The sequence below is a fragment of the Brienomyrus brachyistius genome, chromosome 1, assembly GCF_023856365.1.
Source record: "Brienomyrus brachyistius isolate T26 chromosome 1, BBRACH_0.4, whole genome shotgun sequence".
Lineage (NCBI taxonomy): Eukaryota > Metazoa > Chordata > Actinopteri > Osteoglossiformes > Mormyridae > Brienomyrus > Brienomyrus brachyistius.
The window spans coordinates 35,541,103-35,561,125 of NC_064533.1; the positions used below are offsets into that span (position 1 = coordinate 35,541,103).

The 20,023-nt window shown below is 40.2% G+C and overlaps 2 protein-coding genes across 2 annotated transcripts; both read left to right on the forward strand.

Moving 5' to 3' along the window:
• Positions 1-1,586: 1,586 nt before the first annotated feature.
• Positions 1,587-11,514, forward strand: LOC125731766 (tubulin alpha-4A chain-like). Its single transcript, XM_049005904.1, has 4 exons — positions 1,587-1,766; positions 7,386-7,608; positions 10,136-10,284; positions 10,445-11,514. Exons 1-4 carry the CDS (start codon positions 1,764-1,766, stop codon positions 11,417-11,419), a joined length of 1,350 nt encoding a protein of 449 aa, XP_048861861.1. The 5' UTR covers positions 1,587-1,763; the 3' UTR covers positions 11,420-11,514.
• Positions 11,515-12,124: 610 nt separating this feature from the next.
• Positions 12,125-18,583, forward strand: stk16 (serine/threonine kinase 16). Its single transcript, XM_049005913.1, has 8 exons — positions 12,125-12,271; positions 13,150-13,262; positions 13,496-13,715; positions 14,438-14,571; positions 15,644-15,764; positions 15,870-15,965; positions 16,852-16,973; positions 17,068-18,583. The coding sequence occupies exons 2-8, from the start codon at positions 13,177-13,179 to the stop codon at positions 17,207-17,209; spliced, it is 921 nt and encodes a 306-aa protein (XP_048861870.1). The 5' UTR covers positions 12,125-12,271; positions 13,150-13,176; the 3' UTR covers positions 17,210-18,583.
• Positions 18,584-20,023: the final 1,440 nt, after the last annotated feature.

A 20,023-nucleotide genomic window follows, 5' to 3' on the forward strand; every position in this document is an offset into this window, starting at 1 on the left:
AACCCCACGACGACATGGGGAGAACATGCAAACTCCGCACACATGTGACCCAGGTGGAGACTCGAACCCGGGTCCCAGAGGTGTGAGGCAACAGTGCTAACCACTGCACCACCATGCCACCCCCTGGTGACTTGCAGAAAAGAAAAATTCCGCGCACAGACGTATTCTGTCCCACGGTTTATATTCCACAGTGGTAAGAGTTTCGTCGTAAAACTTGCTCCACTAATCTATGAACCCAACTATTGGCCCCCATAGTTTACCGGGACTTTTAATGGATCGCAATGGATTAGCAAATCACAGTCCCACCCCCCTCAAAGTGATTGTCAGAGCGCACCATTATTACAAAAAGTGAGCATTACAGTATGAAATAAAAAGCTGGTTCATTTGGAAATGCATCAATGTGAAAAGCAGGGGCAGACTAACGTCTCTGGGGGCTCTTAGCTGACATGGGTAGGGGGCTCCCAAAGTGGGCCATTGGAGATATTTTGAAGCTGAAATATAAACCAGAAGTAATTATTAAAAAAAATATATATATATATATATATATATATATATATATATATATATATATATATATATATATATATATATATATATATATATATCAATATTGCTCTAATCAAAGCACATCAAACCAGCAGTAAAACTTAGCAATCAGGGTTGGGCCAGGAATGCTTCTCTCCACATCTGTTTACAGTTTGTCCATCACATTCATTCTAGTGAGACAGTATCAAATGAGGGAGAATGTAATGCTAGTCTTGGCAGTGCGAAGCCGGTAGGCTCCAGTGATGACAGACAGCTGGGGAGTGTAATAGTCTATTACAGCTGCGATGGGCCGTCCTGAAAACTGTCTCTAAAAATGAAAACAATCATTTTGCTGTCATTTACATGATCATATTACGTTATATCCTTAAATGCCGCTTCATGGGGCCTCTAGTTTCTGCAGACCCTAACCCTACCTACCCCGGCCTCATGGTAAGTCCATCCCTGGTGAAAAGGTGAACTTCATTGTGAAATATAATTCGAATTATTTAAGTGATCATATATATAAAAATATTTTAAAATAAAAGGACACATTTAATTAATTAGCAAACAATTTATTTATTTAAAAATAAAATGACACATTTAATTAATTAGCAAAAAAATTTATTCTATTTATTTATAAATATTTTTATTTATTACATTTTGAGTAATACGGCATTCTATATAAAAGGGCGAGTTTCCTATTTTAAATGCAATGTTTCTATATACATATGCACACACACGCACACACACACATATGAGATTTGAGATAAAATTCAGGGTACAGCAAAGCACTGCACCAGTCTCTATTTCATCGGCATTCAAGATTCAAGATCCTTTAATGAGGAAAAATGGAAAAACATTACATATATAAAATTAGTCACAAAATAAACTTATAGAAAACAAAATAAGTTATGTCTGAAACAGGTTAATGCGTTTTACATTAAAATAAAATCTCTGCGAATTGCGTTCTGCCACTTTCTCCTACGTTTGTTCTAAGTCCTTCGTGCCCATGACGCAGGTTCGCCCGGCTATAGGTCTAAGACGCGCGTTAGCTAAGCGTGAGTGGTAGCTGCGGCGCCGTCCCTCCTCTGCTTACTGCAACCAACACGCAGCATACAACTGTGCCGCTCCCTCAGCGCAATTTACTCGCGGAGTCCACATTAAAGGTGCGCTGTGAGGATCGCTGGCACATCATACTTAGTTGTATTTTTACAATTCGACCAAACCGAATCGTCAAAATGGTGAGTTTTTATCCTGTTTAAATGCAATGTTTCTGACGCCTCTGCCGAAGTGCAAACATAATAAAATATAATAATAATAATAATAATAATAATAATATAAGTATTATTATTATTAATAATAATAATAATAATAATAATAGTAATTAATAATTATTATTATCGGGGCAACGATCATTTCAAATGTATATCAAAGCTTAGCTCTGCATTTACAACACCTGATTCTGTATCTTGTATCAGGCAATATCTATAGCTGTATAGATGTATTTTTAGATGCACGTCAAGCACTCGTTTGGTCAACAGAGTAAGTTTTCTCCAGTCAGAATTAATCTCGAATACATTTTACTGCATTATTACTATTCTATAGTGAAATGTATGACTGGAATGTTTTTTCACGTTATTTGTTATGCGGTGCAAATAATGCACTTTCCTCATTTGCTACATTGTATAACTATGTCACTGTTTCGTGGAGGCATACGATTGATTTTCATTTAACAAACAATCGAGTTTTTTAATAGCATTTAATGAAAGTCTGTGTCGCACAATTTGCATACATGTTATCAGAAAGGAGAACTGATGAAATGTGCCCTAAAGTTATCTCAAGGGTAACTTTACTTGTTCCTCACAAAAGTAGATGCAAACCATTGTTGTGTTCTGTAAAATGTACAGTAGAAAAACATAAACATGATTTTTTACATAAGAGAAGGCCGATGAGCGCTTGATACGTGACGTGGAATAAACAGTAGCTTTGAGGCTGCTTATGTCTGCTGGTTCTGCCATCTAGATGATGGTCTTACTATTGTCATTTTTATTTTAATATGGCTACAGCGTGACTGTCCTCATTTATTTATGGTGAAGTTCAAAGTCTCGTGCATCTATATATTCCAGGGTTTATTTAGGGGGAAACACATTTGTAATATTTGTATACAGTGCTTTCAGAGTCCCCCGGGGGAGGAACGAAGTTGACTCGCTAGCTCCGAACCTCGAAGTTCCTTTACACGTCTTAGAAAACTAAAGGTCTTGAATCCAGTATCCAGATTTTAGAAATATAGCTCAAAATTCTGTTACAAATACTAATGAAATATTAATTCCAAATATTCAAAAGTACATATTCAGTAAAAACATAATGGCTCTAACGCTCGGCATCTGGGTCACAGGCTGCTCTTAGTATGAAAATCATACAGCAGGTGCGAGGCAAAGGGAACAAAGGACCCCCCTCCCTCAGGTTTGTGGTCTGTCAGGGACGATGACTGCAAATGCACTGTAGCAGTTCTGCCTGGTACCCTGCCCAGAGGCATAGGAGGGAGTGTGATAATGAGCAGGGGGTGGGGGGTAGCATAACTTAACTATTTAAATGCAAGAGTTTCAAAATTAAATAGTGGGGCCACAGGTCCCCCCATCCTCCAGCCCTACACCCCAGATCATGTGTAATGCACCATTTTCATTGCATATTACATGCTTCACTTTCTCAGTATAATTGTTCAAATGGTAATTTTTCTGTAATTTTTATTGCGGTACAAGTCAAAGTTAAATCATTTTGCTGACTTACTTTAGAATTCCATACAATTCCCAATGACTATACACCATCATTTTAACTACTTTTAAATTTGCTTACTTTTAACATTTACACACGTCAGGAAAAAAGTGGAAAAACGTCCATTCCTGGGAAATAAATTATTTACTGTTTGGTGTCCATGTGCTATACTTGCTTCTGTAATAACCTGTGAAGTCAGAGGTGGACTTTCCCAGTGACAGCATTAGAACTGCTATGTATTCTGCAGTGACATGTGCCCTGTCCAGCTGGAGTTGTATTTCAAACTCATGTTTGCAGTGCGGGTGTGTCCCGTGGTGTTCAGGTTCTGGAAGCTTCTCGCCCGGTGAGGTGAGCCACCATAAATAGCTGCTGCTGACAGACACACTCTAGCCAAAGCGCTCGCTCACATTTGCGTGTGTTTGCCCGCCCTTCTAGGCTGCAAAGGGAAGGGCTGGGTTAAAATAGTACCCAGGCACCCCAGAGAAAGCGATTGATACAAGGAAAACAACAACCCCCTCTTGTGAGGTCGCGGTGTTCTGTTGTAGCGGAATTGGGGCACCTCTGCTGGGGAGACTTGGGGAGGCTGCCGCGTTCAGCCCTGACCTCTGCAGAAGGTTCCCCTTCCTTCTTTCACATTCCTGCTGCAATCCAAACTCTGATCCTGTCCTCTTCGACACTCCATATCTGCCCTTCAGATTTCCACTTGTCATTCTTTGCCCTCAAAAGCTAATATTGGTTGTTAACGGGGTCAAATTTTCTATCACTACAATTTAGACTGAATAGAAATAATAAAAACGCCCCACTTGTTATAGTCATGTGCTTCGCCGATGCTCTCAGACAGGCTGTCAGCTTGTCTTTCTGACTCCAAACCCCGCGCTCATACACTAAATAACATGCAGTCCTTCCGGAAGGATGAGTGTGTCTGAAACCCATATACCTGTCAAGTACACTGATAGACGAGAAGTACAGATGCATTTTATACCCACCAAAAACCTGAGTGTGTAAACTGCTGTGCCCATGTACAGACATATTTAAGCATTATGCTCAATCTGTGTTGACTGGAATAACCATTTCATATGTTTTTTTTTGTTACCATAATGAATTGTCTGAATGCCTCTGATTTTACCCCTTTTTCATTGTTCATTGCCTTTTTTATTCTGAATTCTCTGGGCCCAGTTTTTCAAAAAATTTAATCTGGATCAAATTGGTCCGGATTTGGAAATCCCATGTTTTGCTATCCAGGATTAACTGATCTATCTTACTCTTATGACAGTTTTTTAAAGGAATATTGGGTGGGATCACTGTGATCCAAATATCAAATTTCAGGATTACTAAATCCTGTTTACCATAGCCTTAAATGGAACCAACAGTGTAGCCTACTGGCTTAGCAAAAAACAACAGGTAGGCAAAATACCAGTGGCCACAAATAGCCATTGTTTGTTTTAATTGTAAGAAACAGAAACACTGCAAAAAAAATAAAAAAAATTTAGTTTGTTCTTATGTGAAATAACAAAACAAAAACAATACTGTTAAAAAGTCAAAAATCATTTACAGGACAGCTACCAATGTTCTTACATGATGAAGGACACACTGGACATGCAATTAGAGATGCAACTGTGAGAAATTACTTTTGCCATTAAATGACTAAATGAGTATATCTGTTGTGGTCATTGTCATTAATATACTGTGGAATTATAGAGCTATGAGCAACAGTGACATTTCTTTGACATCTGATAGCTTTGATATTATTTTGTTGTTGTTTACCATATCTCAATATCATTATATGTGACATGCTTCATATAGGCTTCAAATATGAAGGAATTTATATATCATCAGTAACCACTGAGTTTGTGATCATTCACTTAAAAAAAAAAAAATAATAATATATATATATATATATATATATATATATATATATATATATATGGTTTATTTGGGTCAAAAAATCACAACTGAATCCACCCTTCTGGTGGGATCAGGATAATCCTGTTTTTTTTGGATCAAATAGATCCCAATCTGACTTCAAAGTTTTGAATAACCCAAAGGACAGGTTTGATCCAAATCAAATGTAAAATTGGATTACGTGGTCTGATCTTAATTCAGAATCCCTCTTTTACTTTTGAAAAACCCATTTCCAAGATATGATCCAATCCGCGATCCAAAATCCCACTGCATTACTTTTGAAAAACTGGGTCCTGGTTATTAGATACGCCTACTTGTAGTTTTAAAATTCCTAATAAAAGGCATGTGGGAGTATTGAGTTGTTGTTGATTTTTTCTTTTTTTTACCATCTACACTGCATATGAAACATAAGCGTGATGAGAAACGTCGTCACAGACAGAATGTCAGCTGCTGCCTGTTTCCTGTACTTTCTTTTTTCAACACCTCTTGGTTTCTTAACTGCGTGGTGCTAAATGGCATAAGCTGCATGGAATAGCAGCTACCTCACTGAAAATCACAAGTGATGTTCTACTTACTCATCAGAAAAAGGAAAAGAATGTGATTAATTATTATGATAATATAATTCCGTTCATTATTTCTTTCCTCCTAGGCTCAATTTTTGCTTAAATTTTCGGTAGGATTCTATTGAAACAGATCTAGTACATGAAAAAGATGATAAATTGAATGGACTGCAAACTGAAATCACCATCCATCCATCCATCCATCCATCCATTTCCTATACCATCTTGTTCTACATAGGGTCACCGGGGTCCGGAAGCTACGGGCACAAAGCAGGGACTAACCTACGATGGGACCTATCGCAGGGCACAGACACACAGTTACAGACAGGCAGAGACACAGACACAAACACGCAGATTAGGTATCTATATATCTTTGTGGGGACTCTCCATCCATCTCTACGGGCATAAACCTAATTCTAATTATGACACCCCTAATATATATATGCCCAAATGCCCCCCCCCCCCCCCCCCCACACACACACACACACACACTATTGACACATACATTCACCACCATGGACAATTTGCCAACAAGCTAAAATGTAATTTCAATAAAAAAATCTTACAAGAACTTTCGTTTGTTATAGGGCGTAACACTATAGAAAACGCTGACAGTAGTTTGTTGCTGGTTTTCCACTGTGTCTTGCTGCTTGCCTCCACAGTGTTTGCTGTTGTTAGTAGAATCAACACCTGTACTTGCACCCCCCCCCCCCCCATTCTTACTGTTGGTTACTGTCTTATTTTTAAAAGGACTGTGCCTGTGGAGTTGTCCCTTTCTTCAGCAACACTCTTCCATGACTCACATAGCTAACAGCAGCATATTTCATGCTCTGCGAACTCAATCAACCTTGCTGTGCATTTCTTATGCATAGGTTGTCAGATCTTAAACGATTACCATATGATTGGTTAGAACTGTGTTCGTTTCTGTGATGCAATAGGCTGATATTTACTATCAAGCGGTGTTTCTTATCTACAGTTTATCAGTCTCTCATTTTCTTATTGTTTAAATTTTATATGATGATAAGTTGATATAACGTTTATACTGTATTGCCCATCCCTAGTTTGTAGTCTATGTATGTAGTAGTGTAGTGTGTAGTATTCAGTTCAGAAACCAGCCGAAATCCTCCCCTCAGTGTGCAGTACTCCAGTCTGGAATGGGTAGGGCTATCTCATATTCGGCAGCTGCATGGAAGTGGTGGTGGCGATGTCCCAGTTTGAAACTGTGTTTTCCTCTGAGAATATTACTGTGCAGTGTTCAAATACCACGTTACTGTATTTAGTTCCACCTTTAGGGGATAACTGGCATTATAAGTTCAGAATGCCCTACCTTGGAAAATGGGCCATGTGTTGGGTTAAACATGCAAAAGTATATAAAAGAGCTTTACATTGTGTATGGCTACATTTAAATATTTAAAGTATTGTATGGCTATATTTACACACACACATATATATATATATATATATATATATATATATATATATATATATATATATATATATATATATATATATATATATATATATATATGAGAAGTATGTATGGCAGTTACAACAGCATTATTTATTCACAAAAATGAGTCAGTCCTCCAGTTACTTAACTGAACTGGTTGCATTTCCTCATGACAGCGTGAATGCATCTCTGTCCATGTTGGGCAAGCTGGTGTCCAAATGGGAAACACATGCTGGGAACTGTACTGTCTGGAACATGGCATCCAGCCGGACGGGCAGATGCCCAGCCAGAAGCCTGTGGGAGGTCATGATGACTCCTTCACCACCTTCTTCAGTGAGACTGGAGCTGGCAAGTATGTCCCCCGGGCCATCTTTGTGGACTTAGAACCCACTGTTATTGGTAAGTACTGCGAACATCCCTTACAAATATTACTGGTATCATCAAACAGTAATAGCGTAACAAGCCCATTCTAAGGTGATGAGGAGCCAGGAAGTGGGTTTGGGGCGTAATCCCGAGTTAACAGCATGAACTTGATCACTTTCTGTTGCAAAAACTGAGATTAAACTGAACATCAGTTAATTACTGTGGCAACTAAGGCTTGGAACCTACTCAACAGTGGTTTAGCTCACAGAAAATCGGCTTTGACGGGCGGGGCTGCCACTGACACAGAAGCAGAAACTATCCTCCGATTGGACATTCTGTCATTCCCTGGCGAACACCTCCGTGAACAGTACCGTTTCTCATCCAAGTCCGTGATTAAGTGAATAATGCATGCCTGGGATCAGTAAGGTTTGATTTAATTTAATAATGTTTTATCTAATTTATTTGAACATCCGTTTTCAGCCTGTCATTTCAAACATCACACCTCATGGATCTGTGCTCACATCTTTACAAACTGTATTATTGCTCTGGAAACTGGAGACTGGAAACCTGTTATATAACAAAGTAGAGGGCGAACACACTGGCAGAGCAACCGCAAGTCAGACTTTCCACAAAGTATGAGCTGCACTTTCCTTTATACAGGGCATCTCGCAAAGCCAAGATCGCTTAGCACTCAGAAGGCTACTGCATATTTTTGTCGTTTTTCCCAGAAACAAACCTTGGACAGTAATTAGACCTAATGGGTAGTTTCACCAAATTACAGGCTTGCCATTTATTATAGAAATGTTTACTGGTGATGGCATTGAACGTTGTAACTTAAGCTGAGAGCTCCGTCCTGCTGAACTGCACACTGAGCCAGAGCAAGATCTCCACCACACTGCAGACGTCGGAGATGGCAAAGATCTCAGGAACATCAGTGCAAATGACCAATCACTCACAACCTCCACAATAAATGAAATAAGGGCAAATTCCCCACAGTTTTATTCACGTGTCCCCTTTGCCTGCACATAAATATGAGACACACAAACTTTTCGGTCATTTTACAAGAATCATCCATCTTGACATCCACAAAATTCACTTTAACTAGCATTACAGCATTAGTTTAATATCCTCCGTCTGAAGAACGCTTTATTTACTTCTTTTGATGGACCATGTATAAATGTCACACTTTCACATATGAACAGGACATTAGGAATAAGTTTATACTGAGCTCAGCTCAGTTGTCGAGGTCGGGGGACCCTAACCCTCTTCAGGTGGGTCAGCCAAACTCTGTTAAAGGACAAGCAAGTGTATATTCTGTAATCAGATGTGCCTATTGACATGCGAGATACTCCTGCATGAACTTATATCTCAGCAGTCCTCCATGTATGTCCCCTCACTGAGTATGATTGGCTCCTCATGTTCTTCTTAAAAAATGCTTTAATTTATCTAATGTATTCAGCACTATTAGGCAAAATCTGGGAAATATCCAATCGCATATAAAAGTATGAGGATGTATTGTGGCAGAAGGATTCACTTGACCAATAATGCCATGAGAACAGCGATTCAAAGTCATTTAAAAGTGAGTGTTGATTATGTTAAACATACTGGGGGGTCAGACATCGCCAATGTCTCTACCCTGTTCCATCCATCCATCCATCCATAATGAATATTAACCATCAGTCAAAGTCTCCAGTTATACAAATGTTGGGATTAATTACAAATACACAGTAATATTCCTTTCATTTTGAATTATGTTTTTATATTTCATTCTATCTTGCTGCCAAGTTCCTTTGGTTCCAATTGAATTGTAACTATATAAATAAATTCCCATATGTACACAGCACAATGTACACAGAGTGAACCATTTATGTTCCTTATTCTATCAAGTATACTAGACAATATTGTTGACCACATTAGTCTGATGAATTTTAAAGAAAATTAGAATGATCTACATATGCGTCGCACATCATTGCCAGGCTGTCTCTCTGTCTCCTTAATCAGTGTTTCTGGAACCCAGTACCTATGTTAGCATTGCTTCAGGCTCATTCAAGTTGGAGTTCAGGTTAAATCCCAAACCTACTTTCTGGAATGCCCACCAGGTCCTGATTAACAACACTTCAGGATTTAATTCCTAGCAAACTGTTCACATTTACGTATTTAGCTGACACTTTTGTCCAAAGTGACATTCAGTTGAGAGATCAGGATCAGCCAATTAGCAATTGGCGTTAATGGCCTTGTTCAAGGACCGAATGGGGAAATTATTCTGTCAGCTGTAGGATTTGAACCTGAACCAGCGACCTTCTGATCACAGACACATAGACCTAGCTTGCAGAGACAAACACTGAAAGACATCAATTTCTAAGTTATTTAAATATTTCTTCTTCTAACTGTAGCAAGGTATTTAGTATTGCAATAATATTGCAATATATTTTGATATGAACACTTAAAATGTAAGGTTCTACGAACAGATATAATGGAAAGATGTCTTCGATGAAAGTGTCAGTCAGCAGAGTAACCATTCATGAAAGTTTCCTTTATATTCTCATTTTTATACTCTCTGCAGATGAGGTACGCACAGGTCCCTACCGGCAGCTGTTCCACCCAGAGCAGCTCATCTCTGGCAAAGAGGATGCTGCCAACAACTACGCCCGTGGGCACTACACCATCGGCAAGGAGATCATTGATTCAGTTCTTGACCGGATCCGCAAGCTGGTATGAAACTTTGAGCTTTTGGGGTTTGGGGCTCATATTTGCCACAAATTGTTTTCTGCCCTCTGCATAAAAGGCCTCTGTCTTGTAGGTTCCTTATTGCCAGTTGCAACTGGATGCAAAGCACCACTGTAATTTTGTTACCTACTTTGTTCCTCTGTAGGCTGACCAGTGCACTGGCCTGCAAGGTTTCCTGGTGTTCCACAGTTTTGGTGGGGGTACTGGCTCTGGGTTCACCTCCCTCCTGATGGAACGCCTCTCAGTTGATTTTGGCAAGAAGTCCAAGCTCGAATTTGCAATATACCCAGCCCCTCAAGTGTCCACAGCTGTGGTTGAGCCCTACAACTCCATCCTGACCACCCACACTACCCTGGAGCACTCTGACTGTGCCTTCATGGTGGACAACGAAGCCATCTATGATATCTGCCGCAGGAATCTGGACATTGAGCGCCCATCCTACACTAACCTTAACAGGCTTATTAGCCAGATTGTCTCCTCCATTACAGCCTCACTGCGCTTTGATGGAGCCCTGAATGTGGACCTGACAGAGTTCCAGACCAATTTGGTGCCTTATCCCCGTATCCACTTCCCTCTGGCTACCTATGCCCCAGTGATCTCTGCTGAGAAGGCTTACCACGAGCAGCTGTCAGTGGCTGAGATCACCAATGCCTGCTTTGAGCCAGCCAATCAGATGGTGAAGTGTGACCCCCGTCACGGCAAGTACATGGCCTGCTGTCTGCTGTACCGTGGAGACGTGGTTCCCAAAGATGTCAATGTAGCTATTGCAGCCATCAAGACCAAAAGAAGCATTCAGTTTGTGGACTGGTGTCCCACTGGCTTTAAAGTGGGTATCAACTACCAGCCGCCCACTGTGGTTCCTGGAGGAGACCTGGCCAAGGTTCAGAGGGCTGTGTGCATGCTGAGCAACACCACTGCCATCGCTGAGGCCTGGGCTCGCCTGGACCACAAGTTTGACCTGATGTACGCCAAGAGAGCCTTTGTCCACTGGTATGTGGGAGAGGGTATGGAGGAGGGAGAGTTTTCTGAAGCCCGTGAAGACATGGCAGCCCTGGAGAAGGACTATGAAGAGGTAGGCATTGACTCTTTTGAAGAAGAAGAGGAAGGGGAGGAGTGTTAAGGATGGACAAAAAAAATCAGTGCTTCTAATTGAAATATATATATATATATGCACCGTGGTTCAGTGAAAAACATATATTAAAAGATTTATTTCCAGAGTGGCCTTTGTCTGAATTACTTGCATCATTTGTTTGTGAAAACTAATATATTTCCAAATACAAATAAAAATAACAAAATAAATAAATAAATAAATAAATCTAGCTCACTTAATTGCTTTTAACCTGGACATGGTTCAAATGAGACTGGAATTTTATCAGAAGCAGAAGGCTTTATCAAAAGTAGAAGGTACAACATGGGATATTCTTTACAAGATGCCAGTTTATCACAGAGTGTCTAATGTCATAATATAGAGACAGCAGTTGACCAAACCAAAAGTTTATGAAGTGCATGAGGGGAACATACCTGGAGGAAACTCACATAGACTCACTAGATATACACAGGGGCTGTGAGGCCACTGAGCCACTGTATAGCTTAAAACCAAGGAGCCCCTCTACAAACATAATACCCGGAGTTTTGAACAATAGTTTAATTACATTTTTCTTTTCAATTTAGTAGTACTCACATCTAAATGTGCTACACCATGACACATAATGTTCAGTAAGCAGAATCCATGAGTATGACGGAAGTGGTACGACTGACAGATGGACAGATGAACGACAATATTCCTGAACCACATCCTACGCAACAGGTACGTCTGTGAACCTTCGAGATGGCACAGCGGCTAGCAGGAGGGAGGAGCCGGACTGCGTCACACCGTGTATGCGGAACTACGGCGAGGATGAGGAAGAGCGGAGGAAGGGCCCGATGGCCGCCCAGCGATCCCGTGTCCGCGATCGCCGAATTCACCGCTAAGGTACATTCCGGCAGTTAATATCAAGCCCTTAATCCGATAGATAAATCGCAGTTATTTGTAATTTCAGGTGCACCGATTCTGTTTCATTTCATTTAGCTTGTAGGTTTACTGCGCCGTGACCCATTTCGGTCTTGTCGTTATACGCCACGTTATATTTATCGTTTTGCAGTTAAGCGTGTATTAAAGTGATCCGTGATCGCCACCTTAACATCCGATAGTTTGGTCGTTAATATTCGCCGAACACAGGATGGAGATTAAGTTGGGAATCACAATCATTTTGGTCTTGCCCGGCTTTCTGGACACCAAGCGCAAAATTATTTGCTTAATAATTAAGAAAGCTGTACTAGGAAAGCACTGAATTAATTATAACGCCCTACGTTACTGTACACCAAGTACATTGTTCCGCTGAAATGTTAGATAAGCTGGTGTGGGTGCCTTAGTGAGCCCAATACGTTCACGACATTATTGCATTTTTGTAGCAGCTGATCAGTAGTTTGGGTATTTCTGTATAACAAACAGGAAAAATAATTTTTTCTTGTTGCCATGTGAATGCGAACTGTAGTGGCGTTTGGATTTAACGGAACGATCCGTGTGGATGGAGACACTTTCTGCAACAGGCAGGCCTTTTACGCTTACGAATTGTAATATGGATGTACCCGATATGCATCTGAATCAAGTAATCGATTTTATTACTTTGTATTTATCTTTGAATCCCGGTCTGTTTTTCTATATTAGTGTGGAATGCAACTTATCACTGATATTCGTAACAAAGAGTGTAAATTCCCTAAAGAAAGCTGTCGCCTTCTCTTTTCATATTAATTTGTCCCTCTCATATATTCTTGGCTTCACCCATTCCTCCATCTCCCTGGCCAATCCAGTGGTGAGCCAGCCATGTGCCAGTGACCATGGGTCAGCACCTCTGTATCTGCGCTCGCAATACTATCACCATAGAAGAGAAGAGATACTTCTTTATACAGAAACTAGAGGAAGGGTAAGAAGGCATCGGCTAGTTGGTCTGCCACCTGCAGGAGGCCTGGATTCCGTCGAGAGCTGTTCTGCTTCTCATCAGATTTGGTGTAATAAAAATATCACATTGAATAATAACTTTTATGTTGTTCTTTTAAAGAACTTTAAGGCCAGTTGGTTCGTTCGAGCATTACATGATCACACGATGCTGCGGGAATCAAGCAGACTGACACGAAAAAAATCTAAATCTTTTCGAAGGGGGTTCAGTTATGTGGACCTTGTGGAGGGAGTGCACGACGGACGTTTCTACGCCCTGAAGAGGATCCTCTGCCATGACAGAGAGGGCCGCCAGGAGGCCCAGACGGAGGTGGAGATGCACCAGCTGTTTAATCACCCCAATGTCCTCTCGCTAGCTGGCCACACCTTCGTCGATCGCGGGGGCAAGACTGAGGCCTGGCTGCTACTGCCTTATATCAGGGTGAGTCGTCCAGTCTCCTTCGAATGATGAATGTTCATGTCCTGGTCCGCTCCAGCAGTAATTAAATATTACCTGTCAGCCTCATCAATAAGCAAAGTATCACCCAGTCTGCTGCAACATCCAATAAATGTGACCCAGCAGTGCTAATGAGTAACCATAAAGTCAGCGTGGCAGGGATGAGGATGAAGTGGCTTAATGGGCTGAAAGATCAACACGGTACCCGCTGAACTGCAACCCTATTTACAGCGAACTTTATGCAAATGAGCACAGGGATTCAGCAGTGGAGCTATGCTAAGGCAGGTGCATGTTCATGCAGTTTGTTTTTGAAATGAATTTCAACTTCTTTCATGCACTTTGTATGTTTCTCTCAATTACATGGCTTTCAGCGTGATGTTCAATTGAGTGAACCTTTGAATTTTTTTTATTGCTGTTCTACACGGTTGATGTTTAATGTCATCAACCACAGAAAATCTAGTTTAGCAAAGTATGATTCAGTGATCGTGCTAATCACACCTGATCTTGTACATATGTATTCTTGTTTTTAAATGGATATGACAAAGGTTAGGGTTGTCCAGCATGAGAAAATATGTATTAGTTATTCGCATTGCCTTTCATCAGTGTGTTTTTATCGACAGCTGCCTGCTCTTTGTGAAATGCCCCCCAGCTTCGCTCGGGATGGTTGTTGAAGTTTTTGCTTGTTCTCCTGCCTGTGCCCCTCACAGAAAGGCAGCTTGTGGTCTGTGTTGGAGAAGCTGAGGGATAAGGGTGCTTCCATGCCTGAGGGACAAATTCTGCACATTTTCCAGGGAATGTGCACTGGCCTCAGAGCCCTTCACGACAAAGGCTATGCCCACAGGTACTGTTACTCCTCTGGAGAGACTAAGGGGGCTTTTCCACTGCAGCAGGTACTGACCTTTTGGTGCTTTGAGAACGTTCTGCACTTACGGTACTCCAAGGTGTTGGTTTTCCATTGGTGTAAGAACTGGAACCGGCACCGCATGACCTGACAGCATGAGGCGGGGTATTTTGTACTGAATTTGAAAAATCGCTGTACAATGTGCAATATTAGTACCAGCATCGCATGTTATGCACATACGATTCTTACATTATAACATGGGGGTTAAAGTTTTGATAAAATATTTTTACTTCTTGCTCTGCCATAGGCAGCTTAGGAAGCTTTGCAATTTTAATTATTATTCCTTTTATAGATTCTTCTTATAGAAAAAGAACAAAAAAAACTATATTATCTATAGTTTTATAGATTAAAAATCAGCTTACAGTTGACCTCCACTGCTTTTTCAAGAGCGCTACATTCATTCTCCGAGACAATTGGAATCATGTTCATCCTTGCAGGTTAAATCACTTGAAGATGGGTTTGTGAGAAATTTATTCACTCTTTTGTTTTATAAATTCCTCAATATTTATTAAGCAAAATCACATCTCTATATTTATAACTAAATCACATCCCTGGGACAACATGCTATATGCATGCTGTATTAGTATATTATGCAAAATACATTAATTTCTTGTCCTGCTATCTAGATCTTTTTGTTGTATATGTTCTTACGATCAAATTAAATTTTTTTTTTTTTTTTTTTACGTCATTTATTAAAGCAGCTGTTTTCAGGCTGGCATTTGTATTTGCATAACCGATAAACAAAGGAAACGTTTCAAGTCCCACTCCAAAGTACCAAAGAAGCACCCCAGCTGGTTTGCACTTTAGGTTCTGGTTCTTACCTGGAAGTCAATGGACAGGAAAAGTACGGTACTTGGTATGGTGCAGAAGCGCCCTAACTGAAACCCTCGAAGACCGTTGTCAATGTTTATCAGCTCAGGTCCAGTACAGTTCCTTTCCAGTTGGAATTCCACACTGCCCCTAATAAAAGAGTACTCAGAACCACACTCTCCATTCCCTGTCTATCTATTAGGGACATAAAGCCAACCAATATCCTCCTGGACGAGGACGACACACCGATCCTGATGGACCTCGGTTCCATGAACAAGGCTCGTATTGAGGTCCGAGGATCCCGAGAGGCCATGACCATTCAGGTATCACTGTGATGTATGTGTGTGTGTGGCTTTCAGGAAAGCCTTTTGCAGGAAGCCAGTGTGCACATCTGTTGCTCACAGGATCTTTCCTTTTCTCTTTTTGAGGACTGGGCTTCCCAGAGATGCACCATTTCCTACAGGGCACCAGAGCTCTTCAATGTGGAGAGCTACTGCACCATCGATGAGCGCACAGACATCTGGGTAGGAAACTTGCACTCTGTTCAGTCCTCAGTCTGACACGTCCAGATGTGTGAAGTAACAAAGTACCAATACTTAAGGGTGATTCCACCAAATCGGTACCAGTTGCATGTTATAAATCTTCAAAATGAAATTTCATTTTTTCATCTGTTTCAACATTGACATATATTTAACCATTCAGAATGTGCACTGGTCAATCTCAAAAATTAAATTTTTTTCATGGTTTTTAAGTAGGAGATAGTTGCATTTTTCTCAGTTCTGTTGCAACCTCATGCAAATCTTGAAATGTCGTTTGAAAATCATTACAACTAGTTCTTTTTTGTTCCCCCCAATAAAGTGTGTATTTTTATATATTTGTAGATTTAAAAAATCACCATATATGCATTTAAGTTGTACTTTTCTCTTTATATGAATAACAGGAGTGAATTTTAGCATAAATTTAGCAAACTCATGAACCATAGCCACACATTTCTACACAACACCATCAAAAAAAATACAGTTTGTGAAAAGCATGCAGCATGCCTGTGTATAGGGCTGTACAATTTTCACTCAGAATTGACGTCACAGTTTTCTATTACTCATATGCACGATATATCAGTTAACGTACCGATATTGCCGGTTGATATTTAAACTCTCAATATCAATAAAGTTAGCAGCATCAAAATTAAAGAAACAACTACTAAAATACTGGCGAGAGAACAATGGGCGATCAGCCATTTTCCGTAGTAGAGAATGAGGGATTTCATGAGCTCATTTACCCCTTAGAAGAGTCAGAGTACCGACCCATGACATGTTTATAAGATCGATTTTTCGTCACTCTGCAAATCTGCACCAGCAAGCTCGGCAAGTTTCACCGATTTTGCCCACTGTCTCTCTGTCCACTGTGCAGTCCCTGGGCTGTGTCCTCTACTCCATGATGATGTTGGAGGGGCCTTATGACATGGTGTTCCAGAAAGGCGACAGTGTGGCGCTAGCTGTGCAGAACCCTATTGTCATCCCTCAACCTTGCAAGTGAGTAACACTGGGCCTGCCTGGCTCTCCTCTGTTACAGACACAACTCCTCCATCTGTCTTCAGTCACTCACCCCATATGATTTCCTTACAAGGTACTCGCAAGGCCTTCAGATGCTGCTCAGCTCTATCATGGTGCCCAACCCTCAGGAACGACCAGGCATCAACTGGGTCCTTGAGCAGATCCAGAACTTAAACAAACCAGAACGACCTGATGAAGCCACTGCTGCGGTATGATGCTTCTGAGGAGGAACCTAAGTGAGGTTCCTCTCGTTTTGCTTTGGACTCTTCATGAGGAATGACCCGGACTTCACCCTGAACAAACACACCTCTGTGTTGACAAATTTTCAAGCATGTGTATATGCATATAATACCCTCAGCCTTATTCATAACACCACACCTATACAGACAGACAGACAGGAATAATGTTGTCCATCGTTAAATAAAAACACATCGTATTAGTCCATTTAGCAGCAGCTATGACATGCCAAATGGAATAATACAGCAGATTATGTTTTTCTAAGGAAAATGTTTGTGTTCCTTGTGATTTGTACTTATGTTGATCGAGTTTGTATGCAGGTTTAACTGATATAGTAACCTGAGTTTCTAAAATTTTACTGCCTGATGAAAGAACGGTTCTTGTATTATTGGTTCTAATTAGGTTAAATGTGTCTGCATGTGTAAGTAAATTACCTGTGGTTGTTTAACGCAAATTTCAGAAATTGAATGAGTTGTCTGCCTAGTTCTAGGCAGTTATGTTATGACGGTAAAATACTACAAGGATTTTGACCCTTTCAGGCTGATGAACCCCCTGTAAATAATACAGGCAAATCTTCCAAGCTATTAATCAGAAATGGTGTAAATTCTCAAAGGGCAGTAGTTTACATTCAAGAAAAATGTACCTTCAGGGAGATTTAGAGTAGTGCTTCCCAACCCAGTCATCGGGGACCCCCCAGACAGTCCACGTTTATGCTCCCTGCCAGACAGTCCACATGTTTGCTCCCTCCCTGAGGGCTGGGTTGGGAAATGCTGATTTAGATTATTTCCCCCCCCCCCCTGTTTTTAAATGTAGTTCTATAAACTGAGGGCTGCGTTTGATCCTCATAAAGGTTCTTTTTGCTCTTTGGGTTCCGTCGTCATCCCTGAGTACGTCACCTGGTGAGCGAGGTCCTTCATCACTTATTCAGATACCTTTTTTTTCCCTCTCTTTTACTAAGCAAACCAATTTTGATTCCTGCAGGATTCTACCCAGTGTCTACGCGTGTGTGTGTGTGTTTTTTTATGAAGGAGAACTGCGTTAGTGTTAAACTCCTCTTTTTTTTAAATCATATATTCTTTAAATTGAATTTATAACTTCAGGTAGTGGAACCCAAAGAAATGTTGTTCTGTGTGAAGGCGATTATATTGGTCTTTTGCTGTTACAGAGTTGTGTTTTCAGGTAATTTAAAATCATCTATTGCACCCGTTACTGCCGATTAGCTTTGTAACTACAGAAGGGTCACCTACCAATGTACAAAATACCTCTGAACAGGTTTGCTTATCCACCAGGCCTTCATGCGTTGTTTCCTGTACATAGATATTTATAATAAAAGTAATATCTCAAATATGAAACATTCGTAAAAATGTTTTTTTGTAAACAAATGTAATATTTGTTTGACCAAGGGAAACAGTACATAATATATACTTTATTGATCTCATATAGCTTATAAACTGATAACATTACACTTAAAAACATAATATTACACTTAAAAACTGATCTTACAGATACCAATCATCAACTAATGAGCTTCACAAATCCCGTAGAGACTGTCACATGACGGTTATGATTAGAGACGTCAATACATTTTTTTATTTAGGATATTTGGACAGATTTATGGAGATGTCATGCAAATAATTACATTTATAATCAAGATCTGTTGAACTTGGAAACATCTGATGACTTACACAGTACTTCAAAGGTGAAGATGTATCTAGTTAGTGGCTGAAATCCTTTAAAGGTGTCGTGGTAGCGTAGACATTTCCTGTGGGAACATCATTCGGTAAAAACCCATAATCTAGACAGGTTACAGTTTATTGAATGATCACCCCCATTGTTTACCGAAATGGTGTTCGACCATATCGTGTCCTGGGGTTCATATACAGGCACACAGCGTCACTGTGCAGTCACAGCTTCAACAAACTTATATATACCCCAACGAGTGTCTGCAGATAAGCCAATGAGAAGAGGCAGGACAGATACACAAAACATGCACAACTTAGGTGTAACTTAACACTAATACCCCCCCCCCACCCCACCCCAAGAACTTGTTAAACATGGCTTGTATGTAGCAAAAACTACTGAGATATTTATTAAAACATATAAATAAAAGGCTAAAAGAATCCCTTAAGCTATTTTCATTTAACCAGTTTCACTTGATCTTTTTGTTAAATCTTTGTATCATACCTCTAAATGCTCAATAAACAAGCAAACAAAGTGAGTCTTGCACTTGTAAAGGAGTTTGATCAGGTCCCCTCACAGGTCCTCCCTTAGCTGACATTGTGATGAAGTAATCACTCCTCATCTGTGACCATGAAAATTCTTTGTCATATCACTGCATGAATTGTATAATTTAACACGCATGTTTATGTGATTATGATTTTATATTGCATAAACAGTCTCACTTTCATATCTTTTCTGAATAGAAGAATCATGCGCTCAGTTACACATATATCACACTGCGATGGTGTCACAGAATGTCTCATGGACCAAGTGCAACTACTTGTTGGTTTGACCATTTCTAGTGGAAAAGCTGCTGTAAATGTGTAAAGTGTTTGATAATCTGCAAACTTGCAAATATTGCAGCCATGCCCTTACTTCACATGTAAGCAGATTGTGAGTTATATTCTTCACAAGTGCAAAATACAACCATCATCCAGATGTAGGTAAAATGCCCATATTTAAAAAAAATAGCTGTTTTCTCGGAATCTCTTTCAGTGCCATGAAGGAATGGAACAGTGGCGGTACCAGTACTCAAACCCAGATCAACCATGCAGGAAACAATAGGAGAAATA

What these genes read in the sequence shown, in the direction of transcription:
- LOC125731766 (XM_049005904.1), top strand. An exon ending in CTTAGAACCCACTGTTATTG is followed by an intron (nt 7,609 to 10,135) that starts GTAAGTACTGCG and finishes TACTCTCTGCAG; the next exon opens with ATGAGGTACGCACAGGTCCC. An exon ending in TTGACCGGATCCGCAAGCTG is followed by an intron (nt 10,285 to 10,444) that starts GTATGAAACTTT and finishes GTTCCTCTGTAG; the next exon opens with GCTGACCAGTGCACTGGCCT.
- stk16 (XM_049005913.1), top strand. Translation starts at nt 13,177, where the DNA reads ATGGGTCAGCACCTCTGTATCTGCGCTCGCAATACTATCACCATAGAA. An exon ending in TGCTACTGCCTTATATCAGG is followed by an intron (nt 13,716 to 14,437) that starts GTGAGTCGTCCA and finishes TGCCCCTCACAG; the next exon opens with AAAGGCAGCTTGTGGTCTGT. An exon ending in GACAAAGGCTATGCCCACAG is followed by an intron (nt 14,572 to 15,643) that starts GTACTGTTACTC and finishes TCTATCTATTAG; the next exon opens with GGACATAAAGCCAACCAATA.